The sequence below is a fragment of the Phascolarctos cinereus genome, unplaced genomic scaffold (assembly GCF_003287225.1).
Source record: "Phascolarctos cinereus isolate Bilbo 61053 unplaced genomic scaffold, phaCin_HiC Scaffold_1;HRSCAF=81, whole genome shotgun sequence".
Taxonomy (NCBI): Eukaryota; Metazoa; Chordata; class Mammalia; order Diprotodontia; family Phascolarctidae; genus Phascolarctos; species Phascolarctos cinereus.
Genome location: NW_027555514.1, coordinates 266,025,266 through 266,037,958, shown reverse-complemented (window position 1 = coordinate 266,037,958; position 12,693 = coordinate 266,025,266). Strand labels below are relative to the sequence as shown.

The 12,693-nt window shown below is 39.9% G+C and overlaps 1 protein-coding gene across 2 annotated transcripts in view; it reads right to left on the bottom strand.

The window, feature by feature from the left end:
* NEDD1 (NEDD1 gamma-tubulin ring complex targeting factor) overlaps positions 1 to 12,693 on the bottom strand; it is a 63,792-nt gene that overhangs the window by 42,797 nt on the left and 8,302 nt on the right. For both annotated transcript variants that reach the window (XM_021006440.2, XM_021006438.1), the window contains 2 exons: positions 7,308 to 7,424; positions 5,101 to 5,241 (listed from right to left, as the gene is read on the bottom strand). In XM_021006440.2, coding sequence (XP_020862099.1) covers positions 5,101 to 5,241; positions 7,308 to 7,424 — 258 coding nt within the window. The remainder of the gene's footprint in view (positions 1 to 5,100; positions 5,242 to 7,307; positions 7,425 to 12,693) is intronic.

Sequence of the window (12,693 nt, the reverse complement as noted above, 5' to 3'; positions counted from 1 at the left end):
ATAACATATAATCCTCTTTCTGTTCTTTTTTGCATATTAAAATGTTTATGTTTGTTATTATTTGTTAATTTGTAAGAAAAAAGAAACAAAGGGGCATCTGCTAATAATTATCTAATTTTAAAAGAGATTAAACTTTTAAAAATGTTCTCTTAAGCTATCCCAAAAGTCTATTTTAAGATGCAGTGATCTCATTATCCAGCAAAGAAAACTGCTTAATTTTTCCTAAATAAGAATACTCAAGAGTGTGTCTGTTTTAGCCAGGATATTTTCATCAGAGATGGCCACCACATGCACCCCTCCACCATGCCTCAGGGGGGTCAGTTACCTAGCTTAGTCTTCCTCTGCTCTCACATTTGGGCCTCTTGATACACCCAGTGATGCAGTCAAGAGCCTTGCACTTCCTGTCTTCACTTTCCTTCTACTACCCACAGGGATGGTCGGTTTCTGTTGTCACCACAGGCCATGCTACGTGCTAACTCCATGACCCAGAATCCTGAGAATTCTCTCTGATCATCACCTGCCATGTGGCCTTCCTCTGTGGCCTCTGCCTTGTTTTTCCTAAGCCTATTTTTATCTTCACAACGAGCTCTCGCCCCCCTGCCCTCCCCATTCTCTCGGTCCAACACCACTGCTTTGGTCTCACTTTGTTCCCTTTACAGTCATGAATATGGTACTGACTTCAGTCATACACTGTACTCTATCTTTTTATCTGTGCAAATTCACCCTATTTGCCCCCAACATCTTGCCAGATCCCAAATCTGTATTACCCCTAACCACCTGTCTTCTCTACTCCTACGTGAATACCTTCAAATACTGGTAGAAAGTCTCACAAAGATACAAACTGGGTCCACTACAATTCTGTGATATCTAATCCTGACTGGGCCCTCACTGCTTCAACCCTCTTGCTCTTAGCTCATTAATTCCCTCTCACACTCCCTTCAGCAGCTATTCCAAACCTCCTCTTCTATCCTCAAGGCCCCCCTTCATGACTCCAACTCCCCTTCTTCCTAGGAAAGGACCTTAGCTCCTACATTACTAAGAAAATTAAGCTCATTCTAAATGAATCAAATCTTCCTCCTTACTCGACACTTGAAAACCCTCCATAATACATCCTATTCTCTCCTTTGCTCCAGCTTCTGAGAAATAGGTGGCCTTGTTTTTTGCCTCTACCTGGGCCCTTGATCCCATCTACTATGTCCTCTAGGAGCTTAGCCTCACAATTACGCCCTCTCATCTTCAATCTTTCCTTATCTATAAGTATTTATTAAACATCTACTATGTACCAGGCACCTTACTAAGCGCTTAACAAAAATTATTTCATTTGGTCCTCACAATAACACTACAAGGTAGTTGCTATTACTATTATCCCCATTTCACAGTTGAGGAAACTGAGACAAACAGGTTAAGTGACTTGCCCACAGTCACACAGCTAATAAGTAACTGAGGTTGGATTTGAACTCAGAGTTTCCTGAGCCCAGAACTCTATGCACTGCATCACTTAGCTGCCTCACAACTACCAGCTCCTTTCCTCCTACTGCCTAACATAACCAAGTCTTCAAGTTCTTTGCACACCTTCACTTGAACCTGCCATCCCCTCATGCTACCATTTTATATGATCTCCTCCCTTTCACAGCCGAAATCCTAGAAAAAGCAGTTTATACTTGTCTTCACCTTCTCATCTCCCACTGTGCCTCAATCCTTTGCAATCTGGCTTCAAACCCCACCATTCACATGAAATTGCTCTGTCCGAGTTCACCAATGATTTCTTGACTTCTCAATCAAATGATCTTTTCTCTATTCTTATCATCCATGACTTCTCTGCAGTTTCTGACGTTGTTAACCACTCGCTCCCTCCTCTGCGACACTCTTTCCTCCAAGACCTCCCAAGACGCCACTCTCCTCATTGTTCCCGTAAATGCTGGACGATTCCTTCTGTGTCCTAAAGAGTGGCGTCCCCCAAGCCTCCTTCTTGAACTCTTACCCTCCCCCCTGTTTAGGTGCTCTCCGCTTCAAGGATGTCAGTAACAATCAGGGGTTCTTTTGGCAAATGAATCCCAAACTTACATGTTCAGCTCCACTCTGTCTCTTCAACTCTAGTCAGGCACCAGCCACTGCCCGCTAGGCAGCTCCCCAGAGATGTCCAATCACTAACACAAATCCACAAATTCAAAACAGAATCCACCACATTCCTCTACACCTAGCCCTTCTCCAAATTTCCCTATCTCTCGCTAGAGCACTGCCATTCTTGCAGCCACCTATGTTTACAACCTCAGATACAAAACTGACATTCTCCCTATACCGATAAGTTGCCAACACTTGTCACTCACACTGAAACAACCTCTTGAGTGTCTGTTTCTTTCTCTCCACTCCCAATTCCAACTCTCTTATTTCAGACCCTCATTTCTGAACTACTGTAAGAGGGTCCACCTACCTCCAGTTTCTCCCCTTTCCAACCCATCCTTCCCACATCTGCCAATTTAATCTTAAAACAGATCAAAGCAGGTCATTTCCTAGCTCAAAATTCTTCATTAGCTCCCTCCTACCTCTGCAATGAGACAGAAACTCCTCAACTTGGCATTCAAGGCCTTTCGCAACCTGGTACTCACCTCGCTTTCCAGACTTATTGAATATGACTTCTCATAACATTCTCTGCATGCCAGCCAATCTGGCTCACTCACTTTTTCATGTACTTTCATTTCCCACTTGTGGCTGCACTCCTTTAGAGCTCTCTATCAGAGGCCCAAGAACCTTGTCACCCTGAGAGATTCAAGAATTCAGCCCTCAGCCCTCATCAGCACCCTCAGACTGGAGGGCTGAGCTAAGGAGCTCCTCCCCAAACCTCCACGAAGGCCTTCTCCAGCCCACCCCTTCAGAATCCCTTTGGGAGTGGTTTTCCCCATTAGACTGTAAGCTTCTTCAGAGCATAGACCATCACTCTTTTTCATGTTTGTATCCTCAGCACTTAGCACAGTGCCTGGCACATGATAGGTGCTTAATAAAAAAAAATAAAATTAAAAAATTAAAAAAGGGTGCTTCCCCACCTTTCACTGCAGGTACCACACTAAGGTAAGGTAAGGTACTAAGTGAAGCCTCTCCTCATCTCTTCCATTGCTAGAGGTTGCTCTGTCCTCAAGTTAACTTATATTTACATACCTGTAAATATGCATGTAACAATACCTCCCCCTGATTTCACTGCCCATGTGCCTTTCTTGGTACAATTAAGCTTCTTTAGGACAAGGATTATTTCATTTTTGACCCTGGATCCTTAGTACCTAGTACACAGTACCACAGTAAGCAGGCACTGAATTAAAGCTCTACTAGACTGAATGAATGACATCAGGTCTTGAACCTTCCCTGACTCTTCTGCCACACCACTGCCAAGTGGATTTTCTTTACATGTGCACCTGGTCATTTCACTCTTAGGATCAAAACCTTCTCTTCTTCTTGCCCACTGATAAATGAATGAAAAGCATGTATTAAGTACTTATTATGTGCAAAGTATGAGGCTAAGCACTGAGGATACAAAGAGAAAGGAAGACAAGCCTTACTCTCATCTCAAGCAATTCCCAATCTAATGACCAATGTTCAAACGTATTTCCCTGGAAAGGAGGAATATGAGAGTGTACAGTCTGAAGCCACTGTGCCTTTCAATCCTTACCTCATACTAATCCCGCTGGTCTGGGCTGGCCAAAAAGTAGCATTCTGTCCCCATCAATAGCCTGTGTTTTAGAGTTCATACTTCCCTCTATGCCCAGAGTTTCCAGGTGCTCCTATCACCTTCAAGCCCCCGGAGCCACCTGCATACCTTGAGGCAGTGTGTCAGGAGGACTTCAGTGAAGGAAAAACATTCTACTTTGTGGGCTAACCTTCTACACAAAAAAGCATATTCCCTGGGGACTAAAAATCCACCTTATCTACCACTAACTACACGACCTTGGGCCACTCTTTGATCTTCTCTTAACCTCTGTTTCTTCATCTGTAAAATAACTAGATGATTTCTAAGATCACTTTTACCTCTCACATTTTACAATCCTGTGATGTGTGAATCCTCCATAATACTAGGATGGTACTGTTGGACCTAAGTGTACATCTCATGCTATATTGTCCACATAAGGCAGGAAGTGCAAAACAAACAACAACAAAAAATCACACAACATTTTAATACAACTATACAAATATGGCAAAGCACCATTTAAAGAACTTTAGCCACCATACAACATAAAAGGTAATTGAATTTTTATGAAGAACTTGGAGAAAACCCTTTTTGTAAAGATCTGGCTTTTCTAGCAAATAAAAAAAAACAGTCTGAAAAAAGTGTTTAGCACGGAAACAATCTTTTCATTTATGTAAAAGTACCCTTGATATTCCAACATTAGCCTGGTTAAGTTTTGCTATTTGTTAAGTTACCATTTCTTTTGTAAACAAACAAAAGAATAAAAACCTTCATTATCTACCAATAAGATGTATTAAAAATGTTAGTAAACATGAATACCTATCTTTCCCTGTTCTGCACATGAAGTACAACAAGTGCTTTCTGAACTATAACAGAAATCCTATATAAAACCTTGGGATCAAGGGACAGGATTTATAGAGCGATGTCACCTGCTGACATCCAGGACACTGATATGCTTATACTCAAACAGACAAAATGGAACAAAATTAACTGTATCTTCTGGCAGCTAGGCTCTCAGTGGATAGAGAGTGCTGGGTCTGAAGTCAGGAAGACTCATCTTCCTAGGTGCGTGACCCTGGGCAAGTCACTTAACCCTGTCTGTCTCAGTTTCTTCACCTGTAAAATGTGCTACAGAAGGAAATGGCAAACCACTCCAGTATCTTTGCCAAGAAAACTGCACAAGGAGTCACAAAGAGTCAGACACAACTGAAAAATGATTGAACAAAAAATCCCACCTATTTATATAGATTATCAGTAGGATTAGTTATTTGAACATTATTAACTATTACTTTTAACATAAGAAATATAAAACGTTTTAAAACAGGTCGAAAAACCAATTTCAACCAACAAACTTTAGCTTGCCTTCACCATTTAAAATGCAATAATCCAAAATTGAAATAAAAATTTAATTAATGCCCATACTATACCTGGCCATTACCATGACCAAAGGGAGTACTGGATAAATTGGTAGTTAGGCTGTGCAAAATAATTTCACCACTTATAGATCCAGAAGCAATGTAGCAATCATTCCAATTAAACGTTACACAAGTGACTTCATTTTTATGATCCTGCAAGAGATAAATTAAAATATGATGCCTAAAATTTGTTTTAATAGCCTATTCTTTTGATTGGTACGTTACATTTTTTGTCAATCTAAGACTGTTTTCACTTTAGCATGTCCTTCCACCTAAAAATTACATAAGGCTAGTGTGATATCTAAACAACAATGAGTATTCTTTGGACGTGGGGGAGGGGGAGAGGCAGGGTTAGGAGAAAGGGAATACTTAATAACACACGATGGGGATTGTCTATTTCCTTCATTTCAGGAAAAAGTTAGGGCTAGACAGAGAGAGATGTGATAATTTGGCACCAGAGATCTTTCACGATACAAAACCAGCTCACTCTCAAGATAGCTAGTAATGGTCTGATTAGCATTAATATGAAAGATAAAAGCCATTACTCTGTTTTTCTATAACACTAGCCAACAAGCATTTTTTAAGCACCATAAGCCAGGAACAGCGCTGGGTGCTGCAGATACAAAGATAAAAAATGAAAGTCCCTTCCCTCAAGGAGTTTATGTTCCATTGAGGCAGACAACATGTGCACAGATAAGTAAACAGAGTGGGAAGAGTGGCTCTAGCAGCTAGGAAGATGAAGTCAGGCTTCATGTACCTACCAGCATGTAATTCAAAAGGTTTTCTGAACATCTTATAAGGATCAATGCTCTTTTTCCTTTTCTAAATCAAATGAAGAGCTGCTACTTCAAATAGGCAATAACTGTAAGGAGAGGGGAAAGGAGGGGAGGGGAAGGAAGTGGGACTACTGTTCTAATATTTCAATTGTTTTTAATGTACAATGCAAACATCTTTTATTTATGAAAAACACTAATATTTTCCTAATTTCAAATGAAGAAACTAAGGCACAATAGTTATGTGACTTACCTAAAAAACTGGGCATATAAGTAATACAACTGAGGTTATAATCCTAATTTCTTTTCAATTCAGGGAATGCTCTCCCATTCTCTCTCCTCTCCAATAAACGTATATATCTAAATATGGTTTTATTTTATCACTTCCACTTCTTTTTCCCTTTTTTGGGTGAAGCCACTGAGGTTAAGTGACTTGCCCTGAGTCACACAGCTAGTGAGTGTTATGTGTCTGAGGCCGGATCTGAACTCAGGTCCTCATGACTCCAGGGCTGGTGTTCTATCCTAGCTGCCCCATATCACTTCCACTTTAAAGAAAACCTGTATCACCCTTTTAGGAGGTGTTTGTTAACTTTCCATTTACCTGTCAGACACATATTGTAAAAAGTTGATCATCTTCCAATCTCAGCTAACAGGCATCTTCCCCAAAAAGGTTCTAATTACAAAAGTAGTTCTAGTATTACAGGTATTTTGAAGGATATGATTAAAGCTGAGAGAAAATCATTCATCTTTTTGTAATGTTCATTTATCTAACTATACTGAACTGACTCAATGACATCAAGGTCAATAAGGTTTTCATCTGCCTCATTTCCAAGGCGAAATGACTGTTATAAAATTTACCCATAGGTATTCACATAGATTTTAGTCAATTTTAGAAACTGAAAACAAAGAAAATACATTCCATGTTGTTGTTATTGTTTTTAATGTAAAAAACAAATAACAAAAACCCAAGAGTAGGAGACTACTTTAGAGGACCTGAGTCAAAATTCCGGATTCTGATGATTTGCAGGGTCCAATAACAACTGTCATTGCTATTCCCTCTCTCATTTACCCGAGAGCTCTTTGTTTCCTTTTTATTAACTTGGTGGTGACACCAAATAATGCTTTAATAAAAAATGATGAGGTGGTTCATTTTATTCAAAAAAGTTTCTATTGTTGGGTTAAAACAGACAGACAAGAGAAAAGCCTTAAATGCAACAACAATTTGTAACTTTCAAGAAAAAGTGTGTAAGAAAAGAAGGTTTGTGTCTAGAGGACCTACTAATGCCTATTTTTTTACTGAGTCACAAAATCTGAAGCATCTTACTTTTAGATTGAACGCTAAAAATTCTTAGAAAACAAAATTTGGTTAGTACAGCAAACAGAAAAAAAAATCCCACATTTTTTCTGAGAATTCTAGTTGGTAAACTAACATAAAAAGTTCCTTACCTTAAGAGATCGATGAAGTCTCTTTGATTTTAAATCCCAAATATTAACAGTGTTATCAAGGCCTCCGCTAACCAGATACATAGACGTAGAGTTTAAGTTTATACATGTCTGCTTTTGCTATAAAAGAAAAAAAATGCAAAACTCAATGCAGGGTACACACATAAATTCAAACTACAAAAAAAAACATGTAAGTAAATAACTGTATTCCTTGTAAATTAATCCAATTTCAAAAAAAAAATTGGGGGGGGAAATCTCTTCAGTAAACCAGGAAGGTCAAGATTTTGGCTATTAGATCTCAAACACATACTATGTTACACATATGGCAATAATCTCTGTCCTTCTGAGGAAGGACTTCTCTACTCAACCACTTAGAGTCTGTCAGGCTCCAACTCCATTTTCCTGGCTCTACTTTACAGCATGAACACAATATAGGGGCAGCACAGGTGGTCCCAACAGCTCATCATGTGTTTCATTTATGCCAAATTGACGTGCTCAAGAATATAATTTCAATGGATAACTGAGCATTATGATGTATCAAATATTAACGATCAAGCAGACCTCAGAGATTTTCAGCTACGCCTTCTTCTTAGGTCATTCTGACATTTCAGTGACCTATAGATCAGAGCCAAGCCAGGGAACCAGCCAGAGCCTCCCACTGAATTACGCCTACACACTACGTTCTTAAAATCTTGTCATGAAAGAGGTTTCTTTCACTTACAATATAATGGAAAATGGAACTCCTTTTTAGTCAATAGACCACTTTTGTTCATCCAAGTTATTTTAACATTACAGATAGTTAACTATTTATAAACACAGACTCTTTTTCCACCCACAACAGAGTCCTTCTATGACAACTTAGGAAACCTTCTCCTAAGCAAATTTCTGCCCTGTCCCTCCATGCCCACCACCTTGCTACCAGAGGTGCCAAGGTCAAGCCTCACTGCATAGGAGTTCTCTTACTACACCTCAGGAACTGCACAGCCTTCCCCACTGCTGGCCTCAGGACTCAAGACCCACAGTCGCTATTTCAAAAGGCTTTTTGTGTGCTAGCTGGGGAGCCTGACCATCATTTACAACAGCTAAAGGGAAATACAATTTGAGTTTCAAACAACCAACTTACTAGTGAACCTTTGGAATAAAACCTATTTCTACACTGCAGAGTACCTTACAGAATTGAGCTGCTTTGTTTGTTTGTTTTAGAAAATCAACAAGTTCTTGAGCCTGCTTAGGAAACATCAATGTCTCCACGAGCATCCTCCAATTGCTGTCAACTATAATAATCAAACACTGATGGGCCTGTGAAGATTTTCATAACGGTTGCATTCCATTCATTCTAGCCTATCAGAAAAGCCTTGAAGATGAACTGAAATCACTCCATCATTGGATAGGAAAGGGCTTACCACCAAAAGGTTCATCTCTGAAGAGTCTGATGGCATGTATAGAAAGCTCCTCGAATATCAAGTTATTTAAAGGATTTTCAGATCAACATCTTCTAATCTAGATGCAGCAGCAGAATTATATAGATGCCTGACCAAAAAGGAGGCATAAAGGAAAGCACCTGAGATTCTTGTCACATAAAATGGAGGTAATTGTGGTAAGCAGAGGGACCACCTTGAAATGTGGCCAGGCGGCTTCAAAACCTTTCTCTCAGAGGTCTTGTTTAGTCTTTGCCAACCATATTTGCCAGCAGGGTCATTCGCCTGTTTAGCTCATCAGCCTATCACGTGAAGCAAAAAGGCACAGTGGAAGGAAGGGCCATGGAAGCGCAAGACTGAGTTCTAATCCAAGCTCCAATTCTTATTAGCCACATGACCCTGAGTAAGTCACTGAGAAAACTGAGGCTCAGGTACCCCAAGTGTAAAAAGGGGAAAACAACCACCTTGTACCATCTGCTTCCCAAGGATCTGCGGATCCAACACGGAATGATACAGAAAGCCCTTTCTCACCTGTGAAGCACTCTTATAGACATCAGGCATTAATTACTCTGTCATTCTTTCACTCAGACCCTCCTCCAACTCCTCACCATGCAAGGGGAGGATGGCTCTGGGTCCTCAATTATTGTGCCAGAGGAACACAAACAGATACCAATAAACTGGAAGGTCCAGGGAGAAAGGTGTTGCCCAAAGACCCACCTGGTTTAAGATCAGAAAGGCTCATGATGTTGCCCACAAAGAGATGGGGTTTTTGGGCTCTGTAATTCTTGAATAGAAGTCTGCTAAGGTATGGAAGGGCTGTAGCATCAGGTGGTAAAAACATCCACAGCAAAGAAACTATGGGTCCTTAAAGCATTCACCTTGTTAAAATTCTCAAACTGCATTAGAGTAAGCATAAATTGTACTAATCACAAGTGTTCTTGCAGACTGATGGTGTGAAGAAAAGCTCTCTTTTTACTTTACAAATATATTCAGCCAAGTTTGCATGAGTAGGACTTTGATCTTAACAGTATAAATTAAGTTTCTTTCTTTGCCATGATTCTATGATCTCTGCAAGTTAGATCTACAATAAAATGTTCTGGAAATCACACAGCTTAACCTCCAAGAGGCCATTCTTTTCATCTAAAATTATTCCAGCAGCCAGCATTAACTGGAAAGGTGTTTTAGTTTTCTGTTCAAAATAGTCATTGTTACAGAACTCAATAAACCTCTAGAGCTACAGAATACCTATTAACTGTCATTTATTTGCAAGTGCTATTCAGAGAAGTCACTTCATCCTAAACAAAATAGTAAGATTAGTGCCAAGACTAATCCTAATTTCTCTCTCTCCATCCTCCCAGCTCTGTCTGTCTGTCTCTCTGTCTCTTGCCTCTCTCTCTTTTGGAGAGCTACAATCAGACTGCACATATTAACAGCTAGAAATTTAACTTTAAGGAAAAGACAGGCAAAGGCAATTTTCTTAGAAGACTCACATCTTTGGATTTCAGTTGTCTTAAAAATCTCTAACTAACCTGTAAGGCACAGTGAAAGATCCATCTTTACCAGTTAACTTATCCTGAGGAACAGAGAAGAGTTCTTTTTATGTTAAGGTTTCATTAATGTGACTAAGAAACATAATTAATGGATTTTTTTAGAATTGAGATCTTGTACCCCCAAGATTTTTGAAGCAATGGGCATATTTTTTGATGTAAAAATAAAGCAGTTGGTTAAATAAGTCCATGTTACAAGAATATTTAACAGAAACATATAAAAATATTTAATATTTTCAATATGTTTATCTTTTAAAAGATACTGTCTTTGAATATTTGCTTAAGTTTAGTGGTTTAGTTGATTCAAAATTTTCAAACACTTACCCATGTGCATGAGGCTAAGTAACCAGCTATAAATGAATAATCTGCCTCTGAATCTCATTCCAACATTTATCTGGCACCTGCTCAATGTTATGCACTGTGCTAGGCAACAGGAAAGCTACAAAGATAAATATAAAGACCCTGCCCTCAAGCCATTTATAGTCTATGAGGTATCTCTTACACCTACGTGAACAAACATGATACAAATGAGAATATAAGTGCATAAGAGGGCGCAGTGCTGCAGCATAAATGAGGGGAAATCATTATCAGTTGTAGTAGACTAAAGAAGGCTTCACAGAGAAAGTGGTACTTCAAGTCGCCCTTGGCAAATAATCCCAATTTTCAAAAAGATGGAGGAGAAGGGCATTCCAGGCTCTTTCCCAAGAGCTAAGGGTAGAGAGGCAGGAAAACATAAAACATCCAACATGTTGTAAGTAGTCCAATTTAGCTGGAACAGAGTCCATAAAGAGAAGCAGTCTGAGATAGGTTGGAACCAAATTACAGAAAGCTCGGTGTTTTCAACTTTATCCAGGAGGCCAATCTAGGTAATGGAAAAGGGATCAGATGCCTATCAAGAAGTTTAGGACAGATAGAGTCCAGCGTCATTTGAAACAAGGAAGCCAGTTAGGAGGCTACTATAGTAGCCCAGCTGAGAGGCAATAAGGGCCTAAACCATGGTGCTGGTTAATGGAAATATAAAGAAAGAAGTCAAGAAACCCAGAGGAGATTGACCATAATAGCAATAATAACAACAACGATAACAGCTAACATTCACATCACCTTTACTATGTGCCAAGCATGTTACAGCTATTATTTCATTTGACCCTTACAACTACCCTGGGAGGGAGGTGCTATCATAATCCCCTTTTTACAGATGAGCAAAGTGAAGCAAACAGATGTAAAGTGACTTGCCCAGGGTCACCCAGCTAGTAAGTGTCTGAGGCCAGATCTGAACTCAGTTCTTCCTGACTGGAGGCCCGGTGCTCTACCCACTGAACTACCTAGCTTTCTTGTACCTAGCTCATTTGTGTCTCTCACAGGTATTTCACTCTATTCTATTCTATATCCCAGTCTTACCTCCCATGCTTGATAACAACCTTTGGAGCAGAGGGCTTTATAATACAGTGACTATTCAACCCTTGGAAATGCCTGATGGACATCAAAGTTAAGTGACTGGCCCAGGGTCACCAAGGTTGTACGTATCAAAGGCAGGATGTAAAAGTTAGTTATTTCCAACTCCAAGTCCAGCTCTTCCTGATTCCAAGCCACACTTGCTTCTAGTTGGCACTTAACTAATATGTGATGAATGAATCACTGAGATCCAATGGTACAGAAATGGCAGAGGTGCCATATAAGACAGCATATTAATTAACTATGGTCCCCAAAAGCTCTCCCCCAAACCAGTGATTATGTATTTCATACCTCTCAGCAGCTGAGATCTCTCCGCTGCTTCTAGTTATCTCTGCTTTCATAGGAGATTTCTCCCACATTTAATCACCTTCTGGCACAGGTGGTAAAGAATATGGATTTGTGTTTTCCCTACCTATCAGCCTAACCAGCCTATTGTTTACCACAAAGGAGAGCAGAAAAAATGCTGATTAACCTCTAAGCCAAACTGGCTTATACCCCTATGAGATAAAATGCCACTTATTCTTCTGAATGGATTAAACTGTTTATCCCACTGGCTAGGGATTGTGGTAAATCCAAGGCTTTGAAAAGCCTTAAAAGACAGTAGCAACAAAAATAAGCAAGGCAGTATTAACTTAAAAGTATATTCTATAATCCAAACAAAATCAGGAAGAAACAAGATACCTTAGCTAACAAATCCCTTTGGAATATTGCCCTTTTTCACAAAGCTGGGCTGAGCATAAAGGGCAGGTCCAATCTTCCTAGCACTACATTCAAGGTGATGATAGCAGTGGAAAGAGTAGTTAGTACCAGCTGAGGTAAGGCCTCCTGGAGGTGAACCAGGGCCGAAGGGAGGGCTGAATCCCCAGAGCTAGGATTGTTCTGATCATCTGATCATCAGACTGATCTCAGCCACGCTCAGCCTCCTAAAACAGTCACTGAGCAGCACAAAAAGTCAGGGGGCCACAGTGTTCC